The sequence below is a fragment of the Petaurus breviceps genome, unplaced genomic scaffold (assembly GCF_028583685.1).
Source record: "Petaurus breviceps papuanus isolate PSGF00001 unplaced genomic scaffold, PetGlider_PUasm1.0 37, whole genome shotgun sequence".
NCBI classification, from domain to species: Eukaryota; Metazoa; Chordata; class Mammalia; order Diprotodontia; family Petauridae; genus Petaurus; species Petaurus breviceps.
This window is the reverse complement of record NW_027186296.1, coordinates 3,974,817-3,990,164: the sequence shown is the minus strand read 5'-3', so window position 1 is coordinate 3,990,164 and position 15,348 is coordinate 3,974,817. Positions and strand designations below refer to the sequence as shown.

Genomic DNA, 15,348 nt, shown 5'->3' with positions numbered 1-15,348 from the left:
CTGAATCCCATAAGCATGCCACATATGTCTCCATCCAAGTCTCATAAAAATGGTGACCTACACAGGACCAAGCATGAAGCCCTGCAGCATTCTACTAGAAACTTTCTTCAACGTTAACAATGACCCATTAATTCCCATTTTTTCAGTTTTCCAATCCAGTTCCAAATCTACCTAAGTAAAAACCCACATCACCATTTAGTACACAAAGATATCATGAGAAATTATATCAAATGCCTTGACTTCAAATATACTGTGCCTATGACATTATTCTACTAATATAGTAACATGTCAAAAAAAAGGAATATGGTGAATCTGGCATCACTTGCTCTCAATGAACCAATATTAGTTCTTAGTGATCACCTCTCTCTTTTCTTTGTCCTTATAAACATTCCTTTAATAGTATGTGCAATAATTTTCCTGGAACTCAAACCCAAGAATCTCATTACTAAGAAATTGTCTGTCTCTTGCATATACTTATCCTATAGAATTTTAAATCATTCACCTTTTTTCCTGAACTCTTTGAATTCAGCTCTCTTAAAATATAGGATAACTTGTACTGTATTCAATTTTCTCTTATCTTGTCTACCATGAACTCTTAAGTTGAACAATTTTACTTTATCAGGCTTCCTATTGGTCAAAATTGATCAGAAAGCCAACTCCCATTTTGTAGGTGAAGAATAGGGAACGGCTCTAGCTTGAATGAAATATATACAGAAGTGTTGCCATGAGTCCACCAGATTACTTCTGCCTCTAATGTGCTTGTATAAATCATTTTGTAAACTTCTAATTTCTAAACTGAAAGCAAGTCACGCATCTCTTCAGCCATCTGGGCAAAGGGGAAACCTTTGCAGCTTTCCATATGAAGTCAATGAACAGCGGGATAGAGACTGAGTGAGTCTACTTACCAAGTGTACTTTTAAAGATCCTTATAAACATGGTAGTCTGTAGGCCTACTTATAAAGACAGAGCCAAGTGGAAAGCCTCAACTACTTCTCATGAGTAAAATAATATTTATTGGGGATATAACAATGCCCAAGGGCTTGGTGAACTAAACAATCAAAATCAAACTCTGCCTTTTACAGTAATAGGTATCAAACTAGAACCCCAAATACCATTTAAACTACAACCAAAGAGTAAATTTTATGGTCTTGCTTTTTTATGACTGTAGACATATACATGAGCTATCAAAATCACTTTAATTTTGAAGCTCACTCCAGGCCTGAAACAAAATAACCCAAAGCTCCTATTACTGTAATTTAACAGAAAGCAGAGCCATCTTTTCTTTATCTATGACAACACAATGTCATAAATACAGCTGCTTTTCATCCATAATTACATAAACAATAAACATGCTGCCATTCACTAGGGTTTTAATAGTCAATACACGTAAGCAATATTGTGATCTAATGGGCTGCATCTGTTTTCTTCAATCTTCTTCACTTTATTCTTCATCCTTGTCCTCGTCGGAAAAATGAGGCACAGACTTCTTTGCCACCACATTGTCCAGTCTCTGACCTTGCAGATAGGGGTTCACATTCTGAAAAATACATAGTTTAGTGATATAAAAAGGATCAGTTATGCATAACACAGGAAAACATATGGAAACAATGTATTATGATATGCCCACTAAGTGAGCAAATGACCCTGTAGATATAAGCTGGAACTACTTTGTGATGGGCCTTACTGAAGGGTCCCATTGATTGAATTATTTTTCCAAAGAGCTAACTAGAATTTATGTTTCTAACTTAAACCTGTAGGATAGCTAACAACTTGTTTGTTGGCCTGTTTTATCAGTGTGCTTGGGTGCTTTATATGAGTGCTTGGGTGAATAAGTTTTCCAGTAGCCTTATTATTGATCCCTATATATGGAAAAATTCTCATGCTATGTTCCTGTGGGTGGTTTCATTTTTTTTTTTTTTTGGCTTATCAAAGACTTTACTAAAATATAGCTCTGAAGAACATTTATAAGCAAACTAGAAGTGAAACTGAAATTCAAAAGCTACTGAAGAGACTTTTTTCGTTATCATAAGTGCTTTTTTCCCATTAGAGTACAAAATAGTAGTGAAGTAGAGATGCATGGTGGGAGCTGCTAGTACTGAGTGTATCCAGTTGATCAAATTCAAAAGCTGTGGCCTCTATATTCTGTAACACTCTTTCTTCTGGTGGTATGCTGAATGAGTCAAAAGTTTTTTCCATCCTGCTCCAACTCATCTATTTTGTAGTATTTGGAATTCAAGCAAGCAATTGGAGCCTTGCAATATTGTCTTTAGCAGGAAGCAAAATTGTTGCAAAAGCTTTTGAAGATATTTGTTTATTGAAAAGTCTTTCCAGTGACCCAACAAAAATAAGAAAGGGGTTTTGGGATTTTATGATTCCAGAGTGATTAGCAGTTCAGTTACATGTGAAATTCACAAAGACAGACTCACTGAGGCAACATTTTGCAGGGGTTTTGCGTCCAGATGGGGCTCCATGTTGGTCAAAAGACATATTTCCTTTCTAAAGGCTTCATCTGGAGGTGCTATATTCACTTAGAGCACTTCACTAAGCATGCTCCCCTGAATACTAGATCGGGGGATCAGTTTTTGCATCTGACAGCTAAATGACTCAATCATGGGAAGATTTTCAAGCTCTCCTGCTAACATTGTATCCTTTCTTGTTGGAGCTCTACTTCAAAGCAAGTCAAGAAGGGGCTCAGAAGTGAAACAGACCAACCTGGTTGAAATTTGTGGAAATTCCTGCATGAAGGGTGATATGTTATTTTTTTTAAGTCAGTTTCTGGGAAATCATCTTCCTAGGTGAACTTAAGTGCTTTTTAGACTAAATAAAGGGGAGCTCTCCAATATTAATTGAATATGTGTAAAGACTGAACAGTGAGTAAGACATTTAAAGGTTGACTGAAAAGTGTTTTACAAGTGAAAAATCTAAATGTTTGGTTGGCTTTGGATGATCACATAAAATCTCATCTAAACCATATGCAGCACTTTGGATTAAGATGGAAGTTTAGGGAGATTACCACTGGCAACGGGTTTTTATATGACATTTTAATGTTTCCCCATCTACCCAGACCCAGGAAGTGCCATATTGAGGGGTAAGAGAGGGAAAGGTGGTGAAGGCTGGGAACAGGAAAAATAACAGGAAGGGAGAGAAAAGGAAAAGGGAATTTATTTGGATGTTTTTTAAACCACCCAAAAAAGTTCCACTCCAATTCAGTGCCTCCATTTGTAAGAATATTTCAGTTCCCTGTTAAAACTAGCTTTTATGATCCAGCAAATAGACTAGCAGACACAAACTGGAAAAGCAGTATCACATTGTGAAAGGCAGCATACCACCATGGGTAGTGGTACACACTGGCTTCAAAATGGAGTTCAAATCCGACACTCCACAGCTTTGTGATTGCAAGAGAGTTACTTAACCTCCCACTGTTCTCATCTGCATAGTGGGGATAATAATAACACCTCCTTCATAGGTCTGCTATGAGGCTCCCATGAGATGATATAGGGAAAGCTCTTAGTGAACCTAGAAGTGCTCTATAAATGTCAACTTTTTATTATTTTTATTATGTGTGAGCGCTGCCACTCTCTCAGATGTGCCTCTATAATAGGTGCTCAGTCTCCCTGGGAGTCAACTTCTTCACCTGTAAAATGAGGATAATAGCTTCTGTCCCTCCAAGGCTCACAGGGCTGGCATAAAAAAAGAAATATGAAAAAAAAATACTAAAAGTAACTAGCATTTATATGGCACTTTTTTTTTCTTGGATGGGGGAAAGCGAGGCAATTGAGGTTAAGTGATTTGCCCAAGGTCACACAGCTAGTAAGTGTGTCAAGTGTCTGAGGCTGGATTTGAACTCAGGTCCTTCTGACTCCAGGGCCCGTGCTACACCACCTCACTGCCCCTATATAGCACTATAAGGTTACAAAGTGCTACATAGGTTATCTCAGTTCATTCTCACAAGAACCCTATGAAGTAGGAACTATTTCTTATTCCTATTTTACAAGTGAGGAAACTGAGGTGAGGCAACAAACATTGATTAAGCCCCTATTTTGTGCCAAGTACTTTGGCTAACACTATGACTTTCCCAGGGTTCCACAGAGGATAAGTGCCTGAGGCAGGATTTAAACGTGCCTCACCCTTACTCTTCAGAAACCATAATTTGTCACCATAATTCACTGAAAACACAGTATCATTGAAATCCAAAGATATAATTTTAAATTTTGGAATAGACAGGTAATTGATGAATAACCAAACTCTAATATTCTCTTCTACCTCTCAACAACAATCAGTCAATAATTCTGTTTTTTTATCTAGTATCTTCTCATGCAATGAAGGCACTTTCATATGGCACTGTCACTGAGCCAAGAGGTAAGGTGGGACAAGAATTTTATCCCCATTCACAATCAGAAGGATTAAGACACAGCAAAGTGGTTCATACTAGATTGTACAGTGTATATAGTTAATGGAGACAGATCTAGCATTAGGTTCTTCGCTTTCTTTTCTTTTTCTTTTTTTCCTCTGGAACAAAAATAAGAATTGGAGCTCTGCTCTTGATTTTTTGTCTGGAAACCCACAACCTATACTAAGCTTCTTTGAGAGAAATCTTGCCTTTAAACTAGTCCAGAATTTATTTTTTCTGAATCATGGACTTAATGAGATGGTTAAGGTCTTCAATCAAATTGTGAAGGCCATTGGGTACTGATTATAGGGAAGGCAACTTCTGTTACCCAAGAGGATTGAGACCCAATACTTGGCTTAAGGACATGATCTTTGTATGTTCCAGGAGAACAGACAGTACTTGATACCACTGGGTCACAATGACCTTCATGGACATAAATCCACTGAAGGAAGTTGAGGCTAAAATATAAACCTTGGCCAAAGTTTCAAAATTTTGATATCTGGGTTTTCTAAGGATAAGACTTAAGTAGTCACCCTAAGGACATTCCCTAAGGAAGGACCAAGGAGTGGTGGGATAGGGAGTGGAGAAAAATTGAGACTCTGCTGAATTTACTGAAGAAGTCATTTATGTACCATGGAGAGTAGATGAAATAGAAATCATGGGCTCCTTCTTAGTAAATCTCCATATAATGGCCATTTACTAGCACAGTTAAAGGATGTAGGGACCTGGAACTCTGCATGTTCCTCCATGGTCACTACTCCCCAGGTCCTTTTCTACCTCCAATTATAAGATTGCAAATGGAAGTCTTAGTCACTCTCAGATGATAACGATTCCTAAACAGGTTAATCAACTCTGCCAAATAAAGTATTTTTCTATCCTTTCAATACCTTATGAGTCTCTCTTATAAATCCTGCTTTGGATATATCTGTTCTTTCTCAGGCTGAGGCAGAAGCTTGGAGCTTTGTTACATGGAACTACTGGGGATAAATGATGTTGCTGGACAGCCTATATAACTCTAAGGCCAGAAGGAGGAAAACTCATCAGTAGTAAGGAAATAGATTGGATGATACTATTCAGAACAATTTGCAACTATTATTGTCCAATTCCCCAACCTCTCATAGGGCCCAATTATTTGTTTTGTTTTTCTGTATTAACAGTCTCCATGTGATTACCTTGTGGTGTTGTCATTGGTTTGCTTTTTAAAAATTCAAAACAAAATAGATGTTGACTTGGTAACAGCCATATTTTCATCAAATTGTAAAGGGTAATAGATATGATTGTAAAACTACTTTAAGGGTAAAGTGTTGGTGGGATAGCAAAGCTTCACATGTCCAATTTGTGAGATTCAGTACATAAAAAAATTCATTAAAAGTCCAAGTCCATTCAGTTCTCTTCAAGGAAATGCCATAATAGTCAAACAAGAGTATAAACAGTTGAGTCCATGTTGGATGACTAGGGTAGGGAAATTATGTTGAAATCTTCAAACAGAGATACATGTGACATGTAGCAAATGAACATAGTAACTCAGAAAATTTTACCATAATCTGATCAGGAAAAGAGCAAATTGTCTAGGCAAATTGAATGAGGAAACTGATGAATTTAGCTTCTCTAACAAAATACTCATATAAATTATTGTTTCAGCCCTTGACTTTATTGTATCACATTGTATTTCATATGTGTAAGCTGTCTCCTTAACCAGGCTACATACAAGCTTATCGCATGGAGACTTCATATAGAAAAACAAATAGTTGGGCCTTATCAAGGTTTGTGGGCGGAGCTCATTTTAGTGGTTCCCTGGGATCTCCCACAGTACCTAGCACAAAGTTAGAAATAGAGTAAGCACATGAAGAGTTTTCAGTGAATTGAAACTACAGCAGCTATGAGGCCTATGGTTCTTAATACTGTAGTCCAAAGTCTCAGTAGTCAATCAGAGAGCCTGGTATGTACTTTCAGAGCAAGATCCCTCTTGATGCTGAACCACTCTCCTAATGTTTCATAAATGCAAATGATGAGACTCTTGGGTTGCTTCAGAATAACCTGAGGCCTCAGTATTTGTCAACAACCCTCTTCAGATAACATCACATAGAAAAGTAGTCAAGCAGTTGACCATAGGTTACCCTCCTCCTCCGTCTCTGTCCACTCTTCATCTTTTCATAAAGAAGCTTCTTGTTCTAGAAAGGGGGAGGGGAGGAGGAAAAAAAAAAAACATGCAGAAGTATGGATCAAATTTGGTGAATGTCTATTTTAAAAGCAATACCCTGTGTTTCCTGTGAACATTTGCATACACATATTTTGGAAACAGAACTAGATGAAAAGAATGTCGTGTCAGAAAGATAAACCACAAGAGAAAAGTTAGTGGTTTTTCAGCTTTTAATAAAGTCCTTTGGAGTGCCCAGGGGCCCAGCAGTGTCATCAACAATCATATAAATAGGAAAATAAATTTTAAAATACAAGCACTAGAAACCAGTCTAGCACAGTTCTAGCGCCTCCCCATGAAATGGCTATGGTTGAAACCAGCCATTGAGGAGGTGGGCTGGGGGGAAAGGTGGGGAGAAGGGGGCAAGAAGGAAAATGGGGTCTAACTCCCTTTATAACAAACTGTATAAACTAATTGCTCCAGGGGTGTAGCGTTTGATTATTTGTAACAATCCTCCAAGTAAATAAATTCAACATCATGGCTTCTGCAACCCATCCATCTGTTAGTACCCCCAGTAAAGACGCTAAGAAAACCATTTGGTCCATAACATTTTTAATAGAGTGAACCTTTTAAAAACTGCCAAAAAAAACTTCTTGGCAGAAAGGAAAGTTATGTTGAGGAAAAAAAGCTCTGTTAGCACAGTTTGTATAAGTGTTTCCACATATTGCTATATTTCAAACACATAGTGGAGTCAAAGAAGCTCAAGAATATAGGACACATGCTCAACAGATTTTTCCTTCGATTATGATTATAAAAGACAGAAAACTTAACCTGTGAGTGGGACGGGAGAAGGAGAATGGTGGTGTTTGTGCTGGTTGTCATTTGGTTTAGTTTGGTTTTTTAATGAAGGAAAATAAAGTATAAATGAGGTGATTCATCTTACTCTAAATAAGCTTCCTTCACTTTGATAAAGGAAGTGAAGCATAACATTTTGGTGAAGTACAAATTTATTCTGTGCTTGTATCCTTTTGGGCTGTTTGAGTACAACAATTTTTTTTTTTAGAAAATAATAGATGTGGAGACAAAAATGACAAGTGCCAAGAATGAGCTTTGTACTTTTCATGTTCATTAAACTCTCCCTGATTCACAATACATATCTCTTGCCCAACCTCAACTATGTATGAAGGCTGTGCCAGGGAAGGAAAGGCAAAGAGCCCTTCCATCTGCCAAAGAGGGACGTTCTTGGCTGCAGTCACACTTGTCGGCTTTCTTGGGGAACAGTTCAATTTAATATTTGAAGAGAGAAAAGGCAAATATGTAGATCATTCCCTCTAGGAATAAGCCTATCACACGCTGGGGCTTTAATTTTGCTGCTTGGAGGTTGACTTTTTTATAGATGTGATGCTATTCTCAATGCCTAGAATGGGACTAGAGTTAACCACCAGGTAGAAAACCACCTCAATGGGAACATTTTTTGTTCCTCACTACTCAGAGCAGAGAGAGATTTGTTCAGTCTGTGCCATAATATCAAATTCACTGATCAGGAGTGGGTATGGAGCCAAGATGACAGCTGATACTGCAAAATGGGGTGCCAATCAATCTGCTGAATAAATGGAATGAGATGGAAGGAATGGAATGAAATAGAACAGGAAAGGATTGATTAGAACTGAAAGGGATGAGATGGAGTAGAATAGAACTTAATTGAACTCTAATATCATAGGATATGATAAATAAAAACTTTTTTGTTATCCTCTTCAGTAGCACTTCCTGGAGCTACCTTGTTCCATAAGATTGTCATTATGAAAAACAATTCCTTCTCTGATGTTTGTGACTTTGGCCAAATCACTTAACCTCAGTTTTCTTATCTGTAAGGTAAGAGAATAGGATCAGATAACTTTTGATGTCTCTTGAAAACTCTGCAGCTATATCGTTTATAATGCAACCTGTCTGTTAGCTCTTTCTCCAAGTATCACTCACATTCATCCCAGTTCATCAGGATGTACTCAGGCCCTAAGGTGGACCCAGGAAACCCTTCTTTGACTGTTCTGTAGTAACTGTCAGAGATAGATTGAGCAGAAAGACAAAATAAAATGAAGGCTAATAAATAATCCACCTCTCCAGGAGCCAAAATCCCTCAGGTAAAGCCAGGCTGCTTTCAATAGAGGTGGCAGGTTCCAGACTCTAACACAGGCTTCCTCTCCTTCACTGAAGGGCTTAGATATCTAGTGTATTTCAGCAGAGGTGAACGTGCACAGATGACAGAGAACCTACTTTAGGGGATATTCAACTACAGCAGGGTTTCTGGACCAAGTCGCTAACTTGTTTGTGTCATGGATCCTTTGGTCATTCTGGCAAAACCTTCTCAGAACAATGTCTTAAAAATATGAGATACATAGAGTTAAAAAAGAAAGTGATTATATTGAAATACAGTTATCCAAAATATTTTTAAAAATAAATTGAAGGATTCTCAGATTAAGAACCCCCGTATGAGAGGGAATCTCTACCAGCTCCGTAATTATGGGATGCTGGAACAAATAAAAGGCAGTAAATTTATTTCCACTGAGAGAAAATGTCACAGGGCATCGTAGTGTCTTGGAGTCACTCTCCTAGCTGCTGCCTTATAATGTATTTTTTAATAAGTGAGCCTTCCACTTCTGGAAGATTTTCCTCAGGAACACCTCCCTCTGACAGCTCAGTATACTGCTGTCAAAAGACATTTAGTTAAATTCTAAACTGAAGCATTAAACCCAATTCAACATCATGATAAATGACCATCCGGTCTTGGATTGATCAAACATGGTCAACTGAGGGGTGAGTGATTCAATACCAATCTTGGTACCACTTTGCAAAGAGCTGCTTTCCCAGGATTTGGGAAATCTGCTAGGTTTATCAAATGGGGCTGTACACAATGAGGAGAAACCAAGTGCAGACATGGTCATGACAAGGGTATGTCCATTACCAAGAGTTAGGTGCAATGGCATATGAGCCTTGCATTGGGAACAACTAAATCCTGCTACTTTTAAATACTGATTGTATAGGGGTGGAGAAACTAGGTTTGCGGGGGGGGGGGGGGGGGGGGGGGGGGGGGAGTCAGAAAGCGAGCCATACCATGAACTCAGAAATGTAGGTGAAAGAGCAATGGCCATTTGAAAGAAGAAAAGTTAAAGCAAAGTCAGTGCAGTGACTTTATTGCTACCTTACATTTGCAGCACTGAACAAGGGAGATTGTCCCCATCCAGTCCATCTACTGTGTCCACTCGGTGCAGTTTGCTTTGTTTTACTAAAAATGCTCTAGAGTCATCCAAGGTGCTGATCAAGAATACTGATGCATGTTTAGAAAGGGGAAATATTTGTTTTTCTAGGTCAGAAACTTTTTCCCTGAGTAACACTGAAATTCAAGAGGAGAAGGAGTGTGAAATTTACAAGAACCAGTTACTGAGTTCTGGTGTAAGTTATTTAGCATTAGAGTGTAGTGGCTATTTATTTCTTGCAGTGCAACTCTCCCCTCCCCTTGTTTGTAGGCGTGATTGCCTCCCAGGAGATGATAGTGAAGTATAACTAATGAAAAGACATGGAATTTATTAAATTTTAAAGCTTCCTGGTCAATATTTACTGGATGCCTACTATTATACATCAAACACTGTGGAAAATTACACAGGAGAATGAACAGTCTGTGTCTTTAATCTAATGGAAGGGACAAAACACTCATGTTTAGCTCAGATGTAGCAGATAAAGTAGTGGACTTAAGAGTAAAGAAGACCTGGGTTCAAATCCTGACTTTATTACTTACTGATTGGGCATCGACTACTGGCAAATCACTTAATTTCTCTGAGATTTAGTTTCCTAATTTTTTCAATACCTGCCCTACTTTCAGAGGGTTGTCATGTGGCTCAAATGACACAATATACATGCAAAGTGTTCTGCAAACCCTCAATAACTATATAATTAATAATAAGGAACTAAAAATAGTAAGTTATTATAGAAATAATCACAATGTATTCATTGGACCTATGATTTCAATTGGTATGAAGAAGTATCAGTGTGTAAACTCCTTATACTAATTCAACTCATCTCTAACACATCTGTCTTAGAGATTTTCCTAAGTCACTGATTGACTGTTAATTGTGTGTAGTTTAGGTCATACCTCTGAGACATGATCTGTGTAACCATAGGCAAGTCAATTAATGTGTATGTATGTGTGTATGCATGTTGTGTGTATATATATGTATGTATATGTAATATCTATTTATATCATTGGCCTTGATAGTACTGCACAAAAAACAAGAAACTATGCTTTCCTGACAACTCTAAATCTGTGAAAATACTGCCTGAGGGTGGTGGTACCCTACTAAAAACAATCACACATACTTGTAAATTTCAAGCAAATTAACTCTCAGTACCAGTCACTATATAAGGCAATAAAATAAGGAAAGCTAAATTTAAACAAATGATCATAGTTGATAATAGACTTCTAAACATGACCTAAATTAATGGATTTACTAATAGTTCTTCCCTCTTATAAGAAATCCAAGTTCTAGCCTTTGGTCCTGATACATACATATAAAATAAGTGACAGAAACATAGATATACCAGACATGTGTTAATTATTCAAGGATGTGAACTACACACTGGGTTGTTACTAGAATGACTGAAGCTAACCTATAAAGGCTTTCTGAAAGAAATGAGCCAAATTTGGGAAGGAGAGATGTATTTCCCTACACCTACTAAACTTACTCTCTGCCTTTATTGGAGCCTTTATTTACTCGGTACTTCCTACTCCACCTAGATCATTAGCTCCTTCTAACTGTTCAGATTCCTTCTCAACTTCCCAATGTCAACTACTTCAGTATTGCCTTCTACAGCACTCAGACTCCTTCCTCCAAATTCAATATCCTATTGCCTAATCTTTTCCATCCCCAGACTTTTTTTTTTCTACTCCTACCCCTGGACCACAAAGCACTGCTGGAAGAAAATATAAAACCAAGCAAAACTGAGACCATTGAAGAGTAAAGGAATGACTTCCACTTTGTTTGATCCAGCCCTTGCTTCTGCTATGAAATCTTTTTTTATCCCTCTCTTGTTTCCCTAATATACTCCCCAGCGCCAAGTGAAGACCTAGTTTTTCTTAAGATACCAATTCTTCTTCCCATCTCATTCTAAGAATATGATCTCAACCTGACCTCCTATGTTCTCATCTTCACATCAACATCTGTCTTGTCAGTCTTCCATGCAGTTTCAGAGAAAGATCTCCCTTTCTCACTAAAGCTAACTCATCCAACTATGTTCAGGACTCAATCTCTCCCCCCTCCACTGAGAGTTTACAGATACCCTTCCCCACCCCCACTAGTACCTTTAATACCTCCTTTTTTCATAAATTTATTTCTACCTCAATTGTGCATGGGTTTTTCCTAAACTAAAAACAAAAACCTTCCCTTCATCCTTCTGTCCCTTCTGGTTACAATCCAAATTTGATTCCTTTCTTTACATCCTAGAAATTATTGTTTGCTTCTATTTCTCTTCACCCATTAGCTCCTTATCCCTCTGACAACTAGCTTATGTTTTCACCATCTTACTGAAATTGTGTTCTCAGAAGTTACCATTGACTTCCTTCTAAATAAACACCACTCTTCCGCTCTTCCAGTCCAAAAACGTTGGTGTCATCTGGCTCTTCCCTATCCTCTATTTCCTTTATTCCATTTCCTTTTCCAATTTCCAAGTCTTGTTCATTCCTGTGTCAATATTTCTTTCCTTTCCTCCCCTTACCTTTCTATTTCCATTGCCCTCACCTTAGACCCTGATCATCTCATACCTATGTTGCAATAGGGGTTTTTCTGAAGCTATCCTGGAGGAAAGGGAAGGATTAACGAAAGCCTAGGACCACCATCACTATGTCTGATGTGGGGGGATGATAATCTAACCTCTAACTTCAATATCCTTATCTGTAAAATAGGGATAATAGCAACGACATGGGAGCTTCCCATTACACTGAGAGCTCTTCAAGCATATGTGCAAGTAGAGAAATTATAGTATAGTAAAATTATTTTTAAAATTACAAAAAAATAAAAAAAGACATAATCACTATCTTCAAGAACTTGAAGAACTATCATACAAAACCGGAAATAAATTTTTTCTGTTTGAACTTAGGTGGCAAAGTGTGGAATTGTTGAGAGAGAGATTTTGACTGCATGTAAAAGAATACTTCCTAATCAACAGAGCTGTCCATAAATAGAATAAATGTCCTTGGAAGATTGTATGTAGACATCTTTAAGTGAAGCTTCGAAATTTGCATATTGAGAGTGCTATGGAGTAGGTTCTCAGTCACGAGACTAAATGTGTCAGAGTAAATGACTTATGAGGTTTCTTCCAACTCTGAGATTCTGTGATTTGTCTATGATTTTTAAATTGCCTCCTAGCTGACATTAGCTTCCAGACTAATCTTAATAAAGAGCACTTATATTATACCAGTCTATTTTTCAAGAGCATACAATGTTTGTTTGTTTTTTCTTTCACATCAAATCTAAATTCTCAGAATACTAGATTTGGAGTCAGAACCCCTGGTTTCAAATTCCATCTCTGCCATTTATGAAGGGGGTAACCTTGGGCAAGTCACTTGATGTCTCCAGGCTGCTGTTGCCTCATCTGTAAAATTAGGGGATTCATACTAGCTTCCTTTAAGATTCATTCCAGCTCTAAATCGATATTCCTATTATCCTTTTTAAAGATCTTCCATAATTTAGTTCCGACCTACCAATCCAAATTTATTTCCCACTGCTCCCAAATAACAAACACTCCATTCCATTTAAGTGAATTGCCCTTATTATACCCTTTCCTTTCTGAATTCTCTCCTCTCATTTTTCTCCAAATCCTACTTATATTCAAGACACAGCTCACATCCAAGCTAAAGAGGCATTGAGGCATGGTAGACAGAGCCCTGAACTTGGAAGTCTCAAGGCACTGGACCATAAGATTCATGGATTTTAAGCTAAAAGAGAATTTAACAGGTCATTTAGTCTAACCCCCTCATTATACAGATAAAAAAACTGAAGTTCAGAGTTAAATGACTCACCCAAGGTCACTTAGGCAATAAATAGCAGAGTTTGGTTTTGAACACAAGTCCTTATGGAATACTGAGTGAGGGGAACAGTAGGACAATTAAGGAAGGAGAGAAGTAAAAATGCATTTATTAAACAACTAATGTGGGTCAGACACTGTGCTAGATTCTTTATAAATATCTAATTTTATCCTCACAACAATCCTGGGAGGTCGGGGCTACTGTTAAACCCATTTTACAACTGAGGAAACTGAGGCTGACAGAGGTTAAGTGGCTTGCCCAGAGTCACATAGCTCATAAATGTGCATGATCACATTTGAATTCAGTTCTTCCATAGTCCAAGCCTGGCACTTTATCCACTGTACCACCTAGCTGCCTAAGTTGGAACACGGTATGCAAAGATAAGTGATATGACATAATTCAAGAAAGGTAAGTTGGCTCAAGATTTTAAAGGGCTTTAAATGCAAGGCTGAGGAGTTTGTATTTTATCTTATAGTCAACATAGTGTCACCAAGGATTTTGGAGTGGAATTGGAGTTGAGGAGAAGGTGTACCTGTGCCTTCAGATAATTGTTTTTCCAGCTGTGTGAAGAATAAATTGAAGAGAGGTGAGGGTGAAATCAGTGAGACCAGCTGACCAGTTAGGAGGCTAACATAATAACTCAGCTAAGAGATGCTAAGGGTCTGAACTAAGGTAGTGGCTGTTTGAGTAAAGAGAAGGAGGAGGATATGAGAGATGATGTAGAGGGAATATTGACAAGTTTAGTGGCTGATGGGATTGGTGAAAGAAAAGAAAAAGCCACCTGGGTGACTGGGAGAATGATAATGAAACAGATCAGGAACATGGATTAAAATGATCAGTTCTGTTTTGAAAATGCTGAGTTTGAGATGCCATTAGGACAACCAGGTGATATCAAGCAGGCAATTGGCAAGGTCAGATTGGAATTCAAGGGAGACATTAGGGTTAGATACACAGATTTCATTAAGAAATCATCACTATAGGGGCAGCTAAGTGGCACAGTGAATAGAGTACCACCCTGGAGTCAAGAGGACCTGAGTTCAAATTTGGCCTCAAGACACTTGACACTTAACTAGCTGTGTGACCTTGGGCAAGTCACTTAACCCCAACTGCCTTGCCTTTCTCCCTCCAAACAAATAAATAAATAAATAAGAAATTATCAGCATAAAGCTGATAATTGAAGCAATGAGAGAGGAGTAGATGCAACCACTCTCCAGAGTCTTACAATGATAATAGGTTGGGCCAACCTATTCTCTCTCCAAACAGAAAATCTAATAACATGAAATATAATATGGATGAATATAAAGCCTTGCATTTGGGTTCATAAAATCAGCTTCTAAAATATAAGATAGGGGAGAGTGTCATCTGCAAATGATCTAGGTAGTTTAAGGGACCAAAAGTTCAATGAGTCAAAAATGAGATACAGCAGGCAAGAAAGTTAATGCAATCCTAGGCTGCATTAAGAGAAGAATAATGTCTAGGATGAGAGAAATAATGTTACTGTATTCCACTCTGCCTGGCCACATCTGGAGTATTGTGTTCACTTCTGGGAGTCATATTTTAGGAAGCACTTTGGTATGCGGGAAAATATCCACAGGAAGGTAACCAAGACGGTGAAGAGTCTTGAGTTCATGTTTTATGAAGATTGGTTCAAAGAACTAGGGATGTTTAACTTGGAGAAGAGAAAATGGAAGATGAACATGATCACCATCTTCAAATATTCAAAGAGTTGTCACTTTAGACAGCTAAGTT

The 15,348-nt window shown here is 37.9% G+C and overlaps 1 protein-coding gene across 4 annotated transcripts in view; it reads right to left on the bottom strand.

The window, feature by feature from the left end:
* Positions 1 to 987: 987 nt before the first annotated feature.
* The window catches only part of SCG5 (secretogranin V), a 71,774-nt gene continuing 57,413 nt past the window's right edge, over positions 988 to 15,348 (bottom strand). For 2 of the 4 annotated variants that reach the window (XM_069097653.1, XM_069097652.1), the window contains exons 5-6: positions 6,508 to 6,561; positions 988 to 1,537 (exon numbers count right to left, since the gene is read on the bottom strand). In XM_069097653.1, coding sequence (XP_068953754.1) covers positions 1,442 to 1,537; positions 6,508 to 6,561 — 150 coding nt within the window. In that variant the 3' untranslated portion in view covers positions 988 to 1,441. The remainder of the gene's footprint in view (positions 1,538 to 6,507; positions 6,562 to 15,348) is intronic. The other 2 variants (XM_069097655.1, XM_069097656.1) reach the window with 1 other exon arrangement.